General features: G+C 43.3%; 1 protein-coding gene across 5 annotated transcripts in view; it reads right to left on the reverse strand.

Moving 5' to 3' along the window:
* The window catches only part of csnk1g1 (casein kinase 1, gamma 1), a 70,867-nt gene that overhangs the window by 34,703 nt on the left and 17,208 nt on the right, over positions 1–18,956 (reverse strand). For all 5 annotated transcript variants that reach the window (XM_035395322.1, XM_035395321.1, XM_035395320.1 and 2 more), the window contains exons 2-4: positions 18,172–18,561; positions 11,798–11,838; positions 9,888–9,957 (exon numbers count right to left, since the gene is read on the reverse strand). In XM_035395322.1, the coding sequence (XP_035251213.1) occupies positions 9,888–9,957; positions 11,798–11,838; positions 18,172–18,352 (292 nt within the window). In that variant the 5' untranslated portion in view covers positions 18,353–18,561. The remainder of the gene's footprint in view (positions 1–9,887; positions 9,958–11,797; positions 11,839–18,171; positions 18,562–18,956) is intronic.

An 18,956-nucleotide genomic window follows, 5' to 3' on the forward strand; every position in this document is an offset into this window, starting at 1 on the left:
CAATGCACTGTGACATAAAGCAATGGGGACCAAATTGGAATAAAAAAAATCTTATATCTTCTTCTGTGGGGCAAAAAAACGTAGTTTCCCCTTCAAGGGGAGAATTTCCTTTTTGGCATAGAGGCTTACTAAACTGCAATACTGAATGACCACTAGCTTTCCAGCTTCACAGAAAATGGCAATCTCTCGTCCCCTGGGCCCTGCAGGTCAGTTTTTCAATCCCATGTGTGCTCATCACCAGAGCTGATGCTTTCAGTTTTCAGAGGGGCCCAAGAAAGTCACAGTAAACCAGGTAAATGCCTGTTCTTTACATGTCCAAAACAGACACAGATGACCCATCAAAGTGACTGACTGCAGATAAACCAAAGATGTGAATGATGCATACTGAAGCAGATCAATGTCGGACAAACATCCGATCAATAACACACCATCGACAGTGCTTTGTGTTCTGCACATAAGAGCGCAGTTGATATACAGTTTCTGCATATAAAACAATGAATGCGTTCAAGTCTGGTAATGACGGAAGGATCCACTTGCATTTATGTAGTCTGTAATTCCTTGTGCAAAACAGTACTCTTCATAATGCCACTATAGCTTCAAAGCATGATTGTTCTGAAAGAAAAAAGATAAGTGCGCAACTGCGGCAGCAATAAAATGAAACACCCAATGAGCCCATCGCCCATACAGTCCAACCCACACTGCATTTTCCCTAGGTTGAGTACTGAGACTTGCTTCTGCCAGCTATGATCTGGGAATCTCCTTGAAAATCTGCAGCAGGAGAAAATGGCATGCAACCATAAAGAGGAGGGGCAAAGTGACACAAATCCCCCTCCCCAAGAGACACAGAGCTCCCCTCCCCCAGAGCTGCTCATCTATAAACCATAGGGGGGAGGGGAGCGCACAGAAGTGGAGTGATCAGGGGCAGGCCCAGGAAGAGGTCCCGCCCTTAATGCAGATGAGCCAATCAGCCCACCTGCTCTGTCACAGGCTGTGTACAGGAGAGAGAAACAGAAAGAGCTGAGGGTAGGATGCAAGAATCTAATGAAGCAGGTCCACTACGTAATCATCTATTCCAATATGTGGAAGTAACCGAATTAGCTCCCATGCAAAGTGCCGGTGTTCTCCCTACACCAGCTCGGAGGGGATTTGGGGGGGCCGATACAGAATGAGGAGTCGTGTCGGTGAAGCGAGGAGGGCAGGGGAGGGAGGGGTGGCTCTCCTGCTGGAGAGGGTGTGAAGGGGCCGCACAAGTCATGGGGGTGTGCACAAATTACAGGGGTCTGTTCTGCACCTGATGCCTCTCCAACTGGGGAACAGCTCATCCTATAGGACCTCACACAGGCCTACACACACACACACACACACACAGCTCTCAGCTTGGGGCAGGGGTACCCCACCCTAACATCACGGGCAGCACATAACACAGCAGCACATAGGGGGAGAAACAACCATGTTTTCAAAAACCTCCAGAATCAATGCTGGGAGATGACTCACAAATGACACTTTATGTAACAGTTCTGTAATCATGCAGAGAGATATTGTAGAAGATCAACTGTGCATGCAGAAAATTTCCCATTGTGCAGCCATATCAGTGCTACTCTGCCCTGTCACATCATCCAGCAATGCGAAGACACAGGACCGGCCCACCATGTTTTCTGCTGATCAGAAACGGTTAGTCGCAGCAGGGCCCCGCTAATTTACCTGTATAGTAGTATAAAACCAAATGAAGACACATTATATAATGTATATAATGTATTCAATGAAGTCTATATGTTAAAAAACATTTAAATAAACAAGGCTGTACACTCTGCAACACAACAGCTGTGTCGTAAGTAACTCAAACCTACAGCTCTCCAGAAACAGTCAATTTTCCAAAACACCTCCGCTCAAAACTGGGCTTCATTTGTGAGCCTGATAACATATATAGAAAATTGCAAGTCACGCACTTGGCCATGGCAAAAAGAAAAGTCTGAATACCGGTTTCTCTTCTTCACTGAAACACTAGCTTGCTCCTAAATTCTCACTTTTTGACGAGCACGACTGCACAGGAGCGCAGGTGTAGACCTCTGTTCTCAGATTCCTGCTGAGTCACACGCTGATGTGGGGAGCGGTGGAGCTGTGCCAAGCGAAGCGCCGCCCCGGCTCTGACTAGCATACAGGTGTAGCATTACAGCGGCGCGCCCGCCAGGCAGCTTCCGCAGCACGCACGTTCTCAGACGCTACGCCATGGCGGGCCGGGCGCCACGCGATGGCGGGACAGCGGGCCGGACTCTGCGCAATGGAGGGCACGGCAGGCCGGGCCTGGGTGCCTCCTTTCCGCCGTAGCGCTGATTCATCACACTGACGGGCCTTTCAGCCGGCTCTGGAAAAGGCTCACCGCAAGACAGCTGCCCGACACAGAACGGCACACACACACCAAAAACTCAGCCGCAGGGGCAGTCGCTCAGTCTTTCACTGTGAACGCAGACACACTCTCAAATGGGAGGGGCAGGTCCTACAGCACAGACAGTGTGAGGAACAGTAGAGCAGCAGACACAATTTCACTATGAGAAACGGGAACAGCAGCACAAACAACCTCGAAAAGGCGGGTACTGCAGTACAGACCCCAACTTGTTCTCAGAGACGTAGTGCACCAGTCCGCTACACCGTGAAGGACAGAAGAGGCAGTACAGACCGCTGCACTCAGAAAGACAAGCCCTGAGCACACGCTTCAATCGTTTTTTCCAATTCCCATACAGCCCTGCTCTGAAAAGGGCCTCCATTATGTGTGGCATTTATGGCCGGGCTGCAGTGATGGCAGCATGTTGCTGCTGTAGTGGCACGACCCCATTAAGAGCTCCAGGCCCACTGACCTCACAAGGGTATCTGAGACCGGCAGCCACCACAGGAGCAGGACCGCACCAGGACCGTGATTACTACTCAAGGTGAAATCATTTTCCATTCAATTCTCATAAGTGCAGTATTAATACTTACAACAGGGCAAAGAAATTGTAAAATTGTTAAACGGCTAAAATGGCTTGCATTCAAAAACTAGCACAAGTATGAAAGGACTTTATTCTATCCTGGTAATGCTAGTACTCAGTCTGCTTTTGAAAATGTGAATCATGTTCGTCAGAATGCAAGTAAGAAAATAAAAAAAGAAGAGAGGGAGAGATAAACAGCTGCTGTCATCCCGCTGCAGGCCTTTAAATGCTGAACTAAAACAGACATACAGGGGGTAACACATAGGCCCGAAGATCAAACATAATCGTGCCCTGCAAAAGGGGTGTACTTACAGACAGATTCCTGCGTGGATTTCATATTTCTTTAAGCCCTATCAAAACTGCATACTCGTTACAACTGTATTCTTCTTGCACTCTTGCACAGCTTAGTTAGAAAACCAAGTGGTGGTGAGGTGAGTTCACCTGAGTTCAAACAAAAAAACTCTGGTAAAGATGCCTTTTTCTTGAATAGATTTAAGCCTATATCCACAAACCCTTATCATATTTACAGTATTTTATAGGATATATTTACATGAAATATTGATCCTTCAAACAGTACAAAATATATATTTTAAATTACAGAAACTGCATTTCAATGTGATCCTCTTAAGCACATATTCAAAAATGGCATCAGTATTTACTGTGTGCATATTATGTATAAATTAGTTTTTGCATAAACTGCTTCTCAGTGGGCCACTTCTTTGCTGGGAGGCAGATGAGGCTGCAGCAACCATAACATAAAAGAGAATTATGGTCCACTTTCTCTGTTCAGTGGAGATGAGAAAATTACTGCATATTATAATTTGGAAAACTTTATCTGGTCAATCCATATGCAGTCCAGAGACAACCCAGTGTCCAAGAAGATACTCTGTGGCCCTATAGTACATGCCCAGGTGTGGTGCTTGAAGACTGAACCCCTCAAACCTCTGCTTCTTTCTCCTGGGGGACCGGGGTCCCAAAGCGAGGAGCGCAGCTGGCACAGAACAGCGGCACCTTACCTTATCTGCTGCAAGAGGCAGGTTCCTGCTTGCAGAGACAGAGCAGCTCTTTAAATAATTGATCAGTTTCCGCTCAACTGCAAGAAGAGAAGTCCCCTGAATGGGCGTATCCCAAGCCCCTCCCCTCCCCTGTCTGAGAGCCCAGTCAGCCTTGGTGAGCCCTTTAGCACACTCCAGCTACGGCTCCAGTGTGGGGCCTCCACCTGTGACTGCCTCTGACACACCCCATGTCCGGATGGGGCTTAAAAAGGACAACTGCTTCCCGCCAAATAGACTCAAGGTTTCTTCATTATTTTAAAGACAGCTCTCACAGAATTCACTTTCAGAGAATTTGAATGAAATGAAAAAACAAGTATAATTAACAACAAATATTCCAACAAAGGCAACTGCTGTGAAATTCTGTGATATAGTTTGTGGCTGTTTTCTGCAATAGGGAAGGGCCTAGGTGTAAAGTATTTAAACAGAATCACAGAAACTGAAATTAGTTCTAGTACCTCTGAAAACTATCCATTTGTCACCAGTTTCTCGGTGAAGCACAAAACCACAGAAGTGGCTTTCTCTGCTGGTCCTGGGGCTGTACGCCAGGAGGGATTTAAAGATCCTCACCCCAGCAGCAACCATAAATCAGTCATATTATAAGCAGGCTGATCATCAAACCAATATGGTCTGATCATATAGCAAACAGCTCCTGATAAAGTAGCAAGTTACAACAGAGGGAGGAATTAAGGCTTAATTTGCTTGCATTGCTAAATGGTTGCATGCCTACCAAACACGACTGTATCATAAAAGAAACAAATCCCTGCTTGAGATATTGATCACTTGCCGGCAAAAAGGCTTTGCATTTGATTTGAAATGTGACTGAGACTCCAGAAACAATCTGGAGTTCTGGGATTTGTCCCCCCAATATAAGTTTATTTTATCTACAGTAAAGTATGACTACTTTTTCCTCTGTGGAAAAGTGTGAAAAGCAACTTCAGGAGTGGCCAGTTGTCTAAGTTATTGGTGAGCAGTCTTGTCGGCTCCAAAGCACATTTGCATAATTTTGTGGTTTTTACAATAAAAACTGATGCAGAATACAAACATGACTGTTGACAAGGCATTTTCTCTCAGTTACCAGGCAAAGCTTTCAGTCTCATTTCCAGATAAATGAGACTTTGCCTTGTTTTAATCCATTCCAAATCAGACACTGACAAATATTTAGTGCTCATGCATGATAAGTTTATGCATCATATAATCTGTGTAATGTGAATTCCATGGGCCATGATGGAGGTGTGTGATGAGTTACCAGCATTTAAGTAACACTCCGGAAAGCACACACCCTCTCTGAGGGTGAAGCTGCCACACAGTGGCCGAAGGCCCATCAAATGAACACAAGATGGGCATGGTTCATTCAGCTGCTGTGTTATGGGCCCTGAAAATCACCTTCCGTTTTGTCTTGAACCGAGCCCATCTTGTTTGAGAACAAGGACATATTATCTCTTTTATCACCTCCGCATAATACCTGGGCCTGTATCTGAATCAACAGCCCTGCCTGTAACCAGGGCAGTAAAAGGGGGTTAATGTTGCCAGGAAAACCTGTGCCGACAAAGAAGGGAGTCTATATCAATGTGAAAAAGGAAGTACTGCAAGTTTTAACTAAAATACAGTACCTACTACAGTCAAAACCCTCCCCTGTTCATATACTTAAAAGTGAACCAGCCAAAACTGTCAAGGACAATTCTTCCATCCTTACACCTCTTGGAATGACAATGCCAACGTTATTTTTTTGCTGAAACAACAGGGGCTTTCAAACAGGGATTGCTTAAAACTGTAGTCCCTTGCATTAAAAAAGGATGTTTGTCTTGCTACCCCAGTGAAAACTAAAATGCCTTTCCAACTCACTTGTCCTTTGATAAATTTATCACCCCTTAGGGAGTCTACCCCTAGCCCAACGGTGTCAAACCCAATTCCTAAAATACACTGCAGTGAAATATTTCGAGTACAACGCACAATCTGCAGCTGAGATTTTTCAAGTGTTACGCAAAAAAAACGTACTTATTAAAACATAGATAGAAATATGAAATTTTTAAAAGTCAAACTGAACAGATTAACTCCGGTGATTATGAAGTCAGCTGGGAGTAAGAGGAGTAAAAATAAACATACAGGTGTCCTCTAAGGAACACAGTCCAACTCCTTCCGCGTTAAACACAAACCCTCTGTTTGGCAAGTGGCCAGGAGAGGAGATAAAAAAAAACAAATAAACCGGAGTTTCTATAGTGGCGTTTTGATACAGGCCTAAAAAAAAAGACAGAACACAAGGAAAACTACTTTTCCATTTTTTTCCACCAGTACAACACCATGAGGACCTCCCAAAAGGTGGCCTCGGGGTCGGACTGTTACAGCCTGGAAAGGAACCAGTAGGAATTGTGCCAAGTGGCTGCACCAGCGACACAGAGAGCTCTGCTGCGCTGGTATTCTGATGTGCAAAACGCACTTCCTGTACAGCTCTGCATATACAGAAATCAAACCAGGCAGCGATAGCAGCTTAAAGGGGAAGCGAACGGGGACAGTAATAGGACCTCATTGGTCTGTCTGTTTCGATCTTTCTCTCTATTTGTACTGTCTCACAGAACGTCACCCATCTCTTTCTCTATATATGCCATCTCATATCTTCAGATAGAGAAGTGACACAATCCAACCAGCAATTTCCCAGGGAGATCAATCAAATGTCTTATCAATGTTCCAGGAAGAAAACTCATTTCTGCACCTGTGCTCGTGTGCTTTTGACTTGGAGCATGACAATCCAGAGGAACCTTCAAGCTCTCTCACCCAGCACCACCTTTACAGCTCCACAGATCAACCCATGGCGGTCATCTGTCCTTTTCTAGTCTCATGGTAATTTACTTCCCCAACTGAGGCTAAATCTACCCCAGTCTACTGCTGGGTAGAGCACACTTTCAAATAAATGTTTGTTTTCACAGATTTTACGTTGCTCGCCTTTTCAGTATTAACTGTGGAAATGCACACAAAACAAGCACACTTGATCAGATGAAAGCATTGCACATTCCGGCATTGATGCGGGGCATAATTTTGTGATAGGATGCAATACATGCAGCCATCTATCTCATTACAGAATATTTGGCAAGATAACTGAACCGACTGCCCAAAATGTAGGCTCCCATGGCACCTCCATCATTTCAGTCCACCGCTGTTAACTTCATACCGCATATTAACATCATACCTATCTCATTAATACATGAACAAGGAGATGGGATCTGCTTATGACAGTTTCCTGGCATGTTCAACAGGCATTTAAAGCTAGCAAGCTACACAGTTTGGTAAATATTTAGGGTAATATTACTGAGTTTAAATAGCACCAATGCAGAACTAACACAAAAAATACAGCATACCAGTTAGCTGACCAGTCACCATTATGCATTTGACATTTTTGCCAACTTTTACCACAGTTGAGCAATAAAGAATATCTGTTATAGATAAAAAGTACTAGTGGAGTGTTTCATTGGCATGTTAGCATTCTTCTGAACTGCACTGCATTTCTCACTCATTAATAATGTCAATTTCATTTTAAAGAGTGAAATCAGGCGATATGAAATGGCAAAAAGCACATTTTTGTCACCTATGTACTGAACATTTCTGAAAGCAAGCACAAGCTCCTGCTCAGATTTTAATTCTGGAGTATAAACTAGATTTATGCTGTCACAGTCACAAGCAGCTTGTGAACGTCCAGTAGTCAAATACTGTACCACATACAGTACTGAGACGCCTCATGTCAAGACGGACATATCAACTTGTTTCATCTGCAAACAAATCTCACCAACAGTCCAGAGGCACCATCAGACAGAACAGCTCCTCAAATGCCTAATTGCAGGAACACCCACAGAAATTTTCCATTCCAGGTGATAAACAAAAATAAATTACTATGAGCTGCCCAACCACATAATTTACAGCTCTAAAAACAGCGATGGCCTCCAATGCACCGAGGTAATAACTTAAATGGCAGCTCTGCTACCACTGTACATTCCCCTTGTATTCTCCAGCCTGAGACTGTGTAGGTGATGCAGCAAGGAAGCAAATTTTCTATTTAAACACAATGTGGTAGTCACTCACTAATGGTACAGTTCATTTTAGAAATTCAATAACTCAAGACATGCTTCTCCACATCAGAGGGCCCTGCTACTAAGTTAAATCCTAACAGGGTGGGGTGTCAGAATATAATGAGTAAAGAAAAACGGAAGCTTACCAGTACTTCCCACAAACAAATGGGCCAGAGGATCAAATAAAGCAGGGCAGACTCACAGATTTTTATTCCACAAAACACAACCAACATATTGGTGATTCATTGGAAACTCTTCCATTATATGCATGGAAAGACTATTTTAAACTATTTTCTATAAGCTAAATAACTTCCCAAGAGGTATTTACAAGTAAAAGACACCCATTTGGCAGTGCCATGTGATAAAAGTCACATTTCAAAAGGGGAAATTGTTGCGTGTCTTCCCCAAGCAGGTCTGAGGTAATAGCCAGACAAACAGGCCTAATATCCAGTTTTCTACTGTTGCTCTACAGCCCATTAAACTCAAAGGCACAACAAGCAACTTCTACCAACATTAAAACAAGCAGGAAAGGCCTACAACCAACCCTTCCGCGGACATATAAAAATTACCATCCAATCATTTAACTGCACACAGCATTCACACAAGAGGCTCACTGCCAGCTCCCAATGCATATAACGACCAACTCCCACTGCAAAACAAGCACCAGATCTCTTTCCCAGCAGGGCTGTGTGGTAGTGGTGGATTCGACAGGCTTCATTCAAATGTACAACCCCACAGCACTGCTGGATGTTTCCAGTGGTTTCAAAACACCAAATGGATAGACAGAGGAAATCTGCCGGGCAACTTCAAAATGGCAAAAGAATGGAGCAGCTAAGATCCAGCGCATCAGTAAGCCCCTCCCACTCTCGCCGGTCTGACTGCAGCACTTCACGCCCTGGGGAGACATAAAAGCTTTGCAAGGCTCTACTAGAAAAACAGGTGCACTGTGCGCCTTCATCCTGCCCGATTCACAAAACCGTGTGACCAACCTGCACCAGTTTTGACACTCCTCTGCGATGCTGTCACACAGAGAACCAGACTGATGAATATCCCCTTAATGTGGTTGGTGCAGAACCACCACATTAATCTAGTAAAATCAGCCCTGCCAGGGGATTTCATCTTTCAGAGTAATTAATTTTGTGTTTAAGATGTAATTAGTCATGAGGATAATACAAATCTTTTTGTTAATCTTCCATAATACCTATAAATGCAGTGCCCTACCATAACACCCACAAAAAGCATTTAGTAAAAAAGTCTGTAATTCTTCAGGTTATTCCAACATTCAGATTTGCCTTCTAAGAAGGTGAGCTCAGAGATGTTTCAAAGTGTGTTTTTGCATCATGGTAATCCTACAAGTTGCACAGAACTATAACCTTTAAGAGTGTTTATTTAGAAAATGTACCCTTTGCAAGTCATTAAGGTAGCACAGACGCTTCAGTACAGAAATTCTGGTGGCACAACTACTGACTCCCCAGTGGATTGAGAGCTTGTCTGCAATAAACGGCACTTTTGTTGAAAGTAAAGCATCTGTGCTCAAAGCAAAATTTTGCTTACAACTTGTACAACGATACAAATTGCCTTCAAAAAAGAATTTGAAAAACCACACACACACAAACACATCATGATGCCTTCTGATTAAAACCAACCATGAATGTATCAGCATAGTGCGTTTCGACATGTTTTTCAGGGGGCAGAAGCAAAAGAAAGAACAGAAAAGGATGTTTTCAAACACCGGGGACCTGAAGCACGTGCTCTGCAAAGACGACAGAACTGAGAGTGAAAAGGGGAAAGATGGCTCGCGGTGATCCTCTCACCTGTACTTCCCAGTGTTTTGTAGAATCGGTACTCCAAATGTAGCTGTGGTGCCCTTGACTTGATTGGTTCCTGGTGGGGAGAACAAAGAGAAAGGAGTGCTTCAGTTATAAAAACCCCCTATTTACCAAGGTTCGTGCCACACACAAGCTGAAGGGTTTATACATCTGAGTGCTTTTTCAAATGATGCAGCGTTCACCAAAAAGGCAGCCGAGACCAATTTCATCTGTTAAAGCGAGTGAGCGAGCTTGGTGCTGGGCCAACGCTTGTGTGGCATTCGTGTTTAAATGTGTGAGTCTGGGAGCTTTCCAGTGGCATATGCAGCGAAAGCAATGCGCCCTATTGGTCCAGAGTTTATTCCTGAATGTGTCGATGTCAACGTTGAAAAAGGCAGCCCTGAACAGCAGCGCCACCCAGGGTTCTACTGGCCTCTAGGTGTGGCCTGCCTGTGCCAGCTGCAGAAAATGCGCAGTCTTCCAGTAGGCTGCTGGGCGATGTGAAGCAGCGCTGGTGCGCATTTTGTGCGCGATGGTGGACATTTCAGCAATTTGACAGGCTTTCTATGCTCAAGTGGGCATTTTTAATTATGTAATAAAAAAAATTTTGGGGGAAAAATTGTTAAAATGCTGAGCTGTTGCAGGCTGGCAGCGAGTCTGCAGCGTTCTTTCGGGCTGAGTGCCATTTCACAGTGACCTGGAGGACGTTCAGAATGCCATGACTCATTTCCAGAGGCGCTGCATTACCAGACACACCTCAGCTGGCATTTCCACCGGCCTCTGTTTATCTCCATGGAGAGCCTCCTCATGCCTAGCAACAGTCCATGCCACACATTTTTGCCTGACGTGTGAATGAAAGGCTTAACTTGTTTCCTGACCGGATGACCAGGTACAGGCAAACACGCCGTTTCTCTCTCACACACACGCACACACATGCAGATACAACATACACTCAGCCATGTCTTTCAGAGCAGATGGGTGAGTTCTCACTCTTGGAGGTTATAAGCAGTGGTAGCAGTGCTTCACTTTAAGATGCTAAACCTTCTCAATCCACCGTCTCTCAATACAGACCAGTGTCAGTCCTGTGGGCTCACACTGCCCACCAGATGAGGATTTACTACTCTCACAATTGAAAACCAATGCTGCAAGTCAGAATGAGAAATTACACAGCAGTAATAAAAGAAATAACTGCTAATGCAGCTGCTCCTGAAGGGGATACGAGCATTAATATAAAGTATGACCTAAAGCACAGGTTGCTCCGTTTCTTGGAGCGGCAGGGGCAAATTTCAATCCAAGTTTCTTGAGCTTATAATATGATACACCTGGAAATTCCACTTAGCTGCAAAAACATTTATCCCAAGTGCTTCTTACAATCATTAGTAATTTACGCTAAAAAAAAACATTCTTTACCCAAATTTGAATCCTGACTTTCCTGACAGAGAAAGTGTACGGTCATACATTTCGAAGCACATTGTGATGGAAGAGCTAGGCCTTTGCGGTGCCGAACAGACAGACCCAAGCAGTTCCATTCAAAAATAGCCACTGACAAAATCCCCATCAAGAAGCTTTGCTCATTTTTCATTTTTTATTCATTTCTGAAAGTTGTTCATTTCTGGATCAAGGATGAATTCAAAAACAGAAAGGCATTCCCGAACATATATTATTGAAGATGTCCATTAGAGCTCCCCCACTAAGGGCCGATATCACACCACATATCATTATAGCTCCACAGGTAAACACCTCCATGTCGGGTCAATGCGCTGAATCACCCAAACAACTAATTTTCCTTCAAGATATAAGCCAACCTTTTTTAGGCAAAGTGAGAAAGTGCCAAGGTCAAGCACCATTTCAGGTGAGGTCTAGTTACAGAAATACTGTTCAGATGAAGAAACAACAATAAATACTGCATTACTTACCAATTTGATGGCTACGTATTCATTGGTGTAGAGATTTTTCCCTGAAACAGAACAGAAAAAATATAAATGAAACAATAATGGCCCCTGTTGAACATATACACAGTGGCTACCAAAGACTGATCATGCATACACTGTGTTCCAAAACCTTGTGTCCCTTTAGTAGCAACCAAGCTAACCTTCAAATCCGGCAGAGCAAGAGAACACTATTTAAATTGGGACAAACAAAAACAAAAACACCTAAGGCATTAATATTGCTAACAAACATGTCATAACAGTTATTTCCATTTATAGTCAAATCGGCTTCTACTTTAAAAAAAAAATCTGATTGAAACAAACACTGAACACTGCATTCCAGAACTTTAAAAGCAACCAACTATACCCTGTGAACTGTATGTTCATAACTGATTTTTTTTGATCCTATTTAACAATCAATTAAATTTGTTTCAGAGGATTGAACATAAGAATTACATTTTGTAGCAAAGCCCCAGAGTCAGTATGTTTACCAAAGTGAAAAAACTGCAACCCCTGGACCACTGTGTACAGAAAGATGAAAAATGATTCCCTGACCCCACTGAATCAGTAGTGGAACATTTTACCTATAGATACAGTTATTACAATAGGCTTTTCGCCCATAACTGGTCGCCAGACTAACTGGTTCCCATCACAGTCAGAACTTAATGTCTAACTATCTATATTATATTAACTATAACTATATTAATAACTATATTAACACCCACGAAAACGCATCTAATCTGTTAAACTTTCACCTTGGTTCCCATACTCTGTATTCAATACAGCAGCACCTATGATCTGATCATCTATTCCTACATGAATCCTCATATAGTGTAGAGTAGTTCACATTAATCAATATGAACAAGGTAATATGATTCATTGCTCTTCTGAGTAATTATTTGGCACCATAAACACAATGATTTAAGGGAATGTTGCTGTTAAAGATCAGGTACAATCTGTGCCCTTTAGTATGAAAGCAGGTTGCTGAGCACCATATTTTACTGTTATGTTATTGTTACAGCAGTGATGCCCAAATAAAAAATCCTGGATATTACGTACTACTGTAAATCCTTGTTACTTGTGACCAGTGTGCATTAGGGAATGAATTGGGCCACATGAACCTTTTAGGACCATATGAATAAGAGCATCTTCCAGATTAAAGTGTTGTTGTCATAGTTATTATTTCCACCTTGCAGAGGCTTGGCTGGGGTTCTGCACCCCTAAATCCAGCCAAGAGATCCATGCTGGCCACCTCCACAGGCCTGACTGGTTATGAAAGCTTACAGGCTGCATTCCTATGAAAACTATTTAAGAAAGGCAATCACTCACTGTTTTTCAGCAATTCCAGATTTTCCCTCTGCTTTAGCCACCGTTTCTCTATTACAGAGGTGGTGATGTCCACACTAACAAGCATGATGCAAACCCGCTGCCCATCTCTCAGCACCGAGTTACATTAAAATGAAGTGCTGGCTGCAGAACAAGGTTGTTAACAGTGACTTGCTACCGAGTGAAAACAACCCCCCCCCCCAGAGTATGTGAAACTAAGAGCACTTGTCAAAGCGAGCCGAGAATGAGTGCTGTTCCCTGGCAGATGCTGCTACGTGACCTCAGAGGATAAAGTCCACGGCTGTGCAGCAGGGATATGATTCTGTACATTGTTTTGGGGGCAAAGGGGAGTGAATGCCAGTCTGTGGAATCCTGAATAACACGAGCATCGGGCGTTACAGTCCATTAATGACAAGAAAACAGCTCACTGCTGCATAAGGAAACCCTCCCCACCCCTGCTGGATTCGTTTCTGAGACCACAAACCCATCTGCTTCTCATGGGTTGTCAATCAGTATTTAACTTCAGGGGGAAAGAGGCCAATGGGCAGTCAAGGTCATGTTGAAAATTGCCACATGTGAATGCAGTGCCTGAACCAGAAGACTAGTTCCATCATTTAACCTCTGATCTTGGTAAAAGCTCGGGCAGATCTTCTCTCCATTTTTCACATGAAGAGCAGCAGAGATCAGCAGAATCAGCTCTATGCATCATTTTACTGTGTACTTCTAATTGACAGGGATGACCAACAGAAGGGTGACTAACCACAAAATCTAAAAAAGAACTGGCAAAGTCATTCACACATTTTTAGAGGGGTTTAAACAGATTTGAAACTTTGGGAAGTAAAAACCAGTTTTACCATGCAACACATGGAGTTTTTAATTCTGCTGTGACAATCCAATGAATTATTGCAGAAATCAATCTGCAGCTAATTTATGGACCGGTTTCCCCCCCTCTAAAGCACTTTCAGAAGGCTATTCTGCACAATGTACAGTGCTCTACAAACACACATATTTTTAAAAAAGGTCAAAGAACATACACTACATGGCCAAAGGTATGTGGACACCCGACCTTCATACCCATATGTGCTTGTTGAACATATTATAAGCCATGGGCATTAATATGGAGTTAGGCACCCCTTTGCTGCTATAACACCCTCCACTCTTCTGAGAAGGCTTTATACTATATTGTGGAACATGGCTAGGAAATTATTGTTGCAAACGAGCAAGGCAATTTTAACGCGCTACACGCTTCAGTACTAGGCGGTCCCGTTCTGCGAGCTTGTGTGGCCTACCGCAACAACAACACTTATATTTGACTGGGGCAGGTCTGGCAGGGCAATAAATTTGACAAACTGACTTGCGAGAAAGGTGGCATCCTATGACAGTGCCATGTTGAAAGTCACTGAGCTCACTGACCAATTCTAGTCCCAAAGTGCTTGTCTGAGGATATTGCATGGCTGTATGCTTTTATGCACCTGTTAGCAATGGGTGTGGCTGAAATAGCCAAAACAACTAATTAGAAGGGGTATCCACATAATTCTGGCCATGTAGTGTGCTTGGAATTAGAACAAAGTTAGCACTGTGGTTTACAAGATGAACCCAATGTGTCGTATGTGTTGTGCTGCATGCACTGCAGGTTACTAATATATGTAGAACCTTTCCTGAATTATCACAAGGTTTATACTAGAGAATCTGTGGTGAGAAAATTCCCAGTTCCCAACAAAAGTCTGCTGATACCACCCAATTCCTGTCAGCATACAGCGTGTCACAGACTATGCAAGCTTCCAGTAATTGGAAATAGGAGTCCTTTCCCACCAATTCTCAGATCAGTTTTCCTTCCAGTATGCCAGACCGGTACATAATTCTGTCCATATCACTGGCTTGGACACAAAGCAAACGGAAAAACATTAAATGGTACTTTTCTGATTAGCAGACATTATTTTAGCAGTTGGTGGGAAGATGAGCATCCTCCTAAATTCCCCCCACTTAGCTGCCCTCGTTATTCTGTGTGAGAAACACGTCAGGCCACTGGAACGGGTCTGTCGCTCACTCTCACTTTTAAGCCATAAGGAAAACCACAACAATCTACATAGCCTATATAACACAGCTATAAGTAACTCTTTCTACCATTACCAAAAGAGGCCAAAGGAACATTATTTATCAGCAGATTTCATTTACGTATATTTCCCCAGTAGGAACAGTATTGCAACATTACATAACAGATAAATCATTTTATGACTATCAGTTATTTTTTTCATGATTGGATTCATACTTAAACTAAGCTGTAGCTCTAGCTACAAGCTAGCCAGCCAATGCATTCCAAAATTGAGCAGTAGCATTTCCTTATGCATATAAGAATACTTTTATGGTTTTAACCAGTTTTACTAATCTATGACCAGATCTTTCCTGCAGCTAAACTGTCTTCAGAACTGTACTAGTCATTTATCATTTATGCTTGCAAATAATGTCAGCTAGTTCAAGCTGTCACAGGTAAACAATTGTGCAGCAGTTTAGTTAGTACTGGAATGTTCTGTGGATGAATATTCCAAGAATAAATTTTCAAATATTAAATATGAAATGAACCTCCTCTTACCTGAACAACTTGTATAAGCATGGTTTATCTGTTCTTACTATTTGCAATGTTCAATATGAACAGCAAGCCTGTTCCATGTCTGCAGCATCAATCGTGGAAACCTTGCACAGTATGGTTAAACTGACATCTCATAGTATGCTTGATATCACAGATAACGTATAATGTGCAGTTAATAGTTTTGCATTGGAGAAATGACTCCCATTTCATTCATATACAATTAATTCTGAACACATGTATATTTTGTTGATAACTTTAAAAACAACTTATAATGTGGAAATGCATCTCGTCAAAAGCCGTTGGAAATGCAATTTCTAGTTATGCCTTCTTATGTGCTTAGTACCCAAATGCATAGACCTTAACAAGGGTTTCACACAATTGCACAGCTTTTGGTTTACGCATTTTACCCATTTATAGAACCTGGAATTTTCCTGTACAAACGCATTACGTAGCCTAATTTTGAGAAGGTATAGTAATAGGGTCCCATCAAACCAGAGACCACCAGGTCTGGAACAGTTCATTCATTCACAGCACAATGCAGCCAAACCATTCTACTGTACAGGTACACCTGCCATGAGGGTGGATGTATTACCATATGCCACCTGGGCAGTGGTAGTATTTGACCTAATCAATGGCCGGGCACAGCTGCAATAACACACAGCAGGTACTTCAGCCAGCTGAAACAAAGCACATATTTCATGTGTGGCCATTCATTTACCAGCAAATTAAGTGGTGCGTGTCTGTGGAATAAAATCTCGTGAGTTCTCATCTCAGGAGGCTTTCCAGATTAACATATAAATTAGCCGAGGATTACCCCAGGTAATTCATAAATCATACAGCAGTGTGACCGTGCAGCAATGACGAGCCATATTTAATTCCCTTTATTTCCCAGTCCCAGTATGTCATCAGCACAAAAAGGCTAACAGGAGCAGACGTCAGACCATGGATAAATAAGGGAACGTTGCACAAGCCTGAATAGGGGAACATCCTTCCCCTAGCCCATCCCTCTGCACCTGTTCTGGGCAGTGGCAGTGTTACTGCACACGGGAATGGGCTCATGAACAGCAGAACCTGAAAGGCGCTGATAAGAGTATATTGTTTTGTCCTTGCTATTGCTTTTATTTGGGATTTGTTATCTGATATGATGATGTACCTTCAGTAACAATTGCTTGAATGAATGTGAAATGTGCTTAATAATAATGTTACTCTTATTGTAAGGATGGTTATATATTTTTATTTATTATTATCATTTTCATCTATCTGACATCATTCTCAGGGCTCAGAATAGCCGTGCCTACCTAGTTCACTGCATCATGCTACTAGGCCATTGTGCATACATAATCTCTGATCAGAGCACAATCATCACCAAACTGGACATGGCTACTGTGCAAGGCCAGGTTTATGACCCAGTGTGTCAAAGCACACATCTCAATGAGAGTAGATATGCACACAGAAAGGCTTGCATATGTAACCAGAGAGCTGCTGAATGCTAAAAGTTGAAATATCATCACAAGAGAATAACACAGCCTTTCTTTAACACAATGAAAGCTGAAAGATCAAGCAATAAATAAATAATCCAGGAACACAATGTACACACGGTCTCAATACTGACAAGCAAAGCCCAATGATCTCACTTCAAACATAGTAACCTGTCGGGTATGACGCCTGGCTATATTATAATGGAAAAGACAAGAGATCTCATTATCAAGTTAATAAGATTTTTTTGCTGCAAGCTTGAAACAGGGCAACAATAAAAGCTTGCCATTTCTGAAGCCAGGGGTATTCATGAGGTGGCAATCTCACATGAGCTCAAAGGGTTTATTTAAGCCAGTAAGTCACCTTGGATATGTAGTTATCGGATGGGCAATAACGGAATCCAGTCAGAGAGCATAGGGTAGGCACACTTCACGCAAAATAAAGCTATTTAATGAACAGGTGTGTGCATTAAGTTTATCTTTTATTGCTTATTTTGCAACATCTAGTTCAGCGCAGTAGGGACCTCAGTCTATAATGGCCTGAATTTACAGAACCCTGTGCATGTCAAAAATTCTATTTAACTTGTGTTTTATGAAAGTACAGCATTTGAGCATTTCGCTGAGGGGTATTTTAATGAAATGGCCCAAATTTTGGCTAACTATATCATTGCAAAAATGTTCTCAGGCAGGGATTTACACTAATAACAGCAAAGCAAGCATATTTTTCGATTACGAGCACCAAATTATTGGCTCCATTATGGCCCAAGAGCAATTACATATTCAACAACAACACAGCAACCTATCAGACAAACCAGTAAATTTCACAAGTAACTTCTAATATAATTAAACAAGAAAATTATCAAAAATAGGAGCAACAGTGGGACCAACAGGTGACCTGATTTACATCACCCATAAGACCATTGTAAAAAAAAAAAAAATGCTGGCACACGCCTGCACAGAGCCTGGGGTCTCACCGAGCTTCAGCTCTCCGAAGTTCCCGCAGCCGATCTTCTTCCCCACGCGGAAGTTGGGCCCCACCATGAGGACGCCGGAGGAGGCGGAGGAGCTGGACGGCCGCGAGTGGCCGCTGCGCCCCTGGGCCACCTTGCTGCTCCTCACCGGCCGCTCGCCCTCCTTCTCCCGGGGGTGATCCATGACTCCAAGCGCCGGCCACTAAGGGACCCAGAGAAACCACGACGGTGCCCGCGCCAGCTGCTCAGGCGGGCTCAAAGGATCATGGGACGAGGGCCGCCGCCGCCACCACCGCTGCCGCGCCCGTCACTTCAACCACGCCGGGACGATGCCGACCGCAGACCTCCACATGAGGGTGGGGCAGAGGAGACTCTCAGGAAGGGGGGAGGGACCTGGGGAGAGAGAGGGGAGAAGAGCGGCCCGTTAGAAGGTCCCATCAGCCCGGGGGAAAGGAAAGGATATTCGCAGCTTCACAGGCCTCTGTTCCTGTCTGCACTGCAGGAGAAAGCAGAGATTCATCTGCTGACCCTGTGCCCCCTGGCTGAAGTGGAAACATTCAGGCATCAATTCAGAGAAACTAATAAAACCTGTGGGACTCCCCAAGGGATGAACACTTAGGAACTGGAGATTACAACATTCACTTGCTTAGCCGACGCCCTAACACGGGGCAGTTTCATAACTCACTATTTTCCAATACTACCTACATTACATGCGTGAACTAAGCAGGATACTGACTTGATAGCTACTTCAGGCCAAGCAGCTTGCATGAGGGCACAACTGCAGTGCC

This window comes from Anguilla anguilla, chromosome 16 (assembly GCF_013347855.1).
Source record: "Anguilla anguilla isolate fAngAng1 chromosome 16, fAngAng1.pri, whole genome shotgun sequence".
In the NCBI taxonomy this organism is placed as follows: Eukaryota; Metazoa; Chordata; class Actinopteri; order Anguilliformes; family Anguillidae; genus Anguilla; species Anguilla anguilla.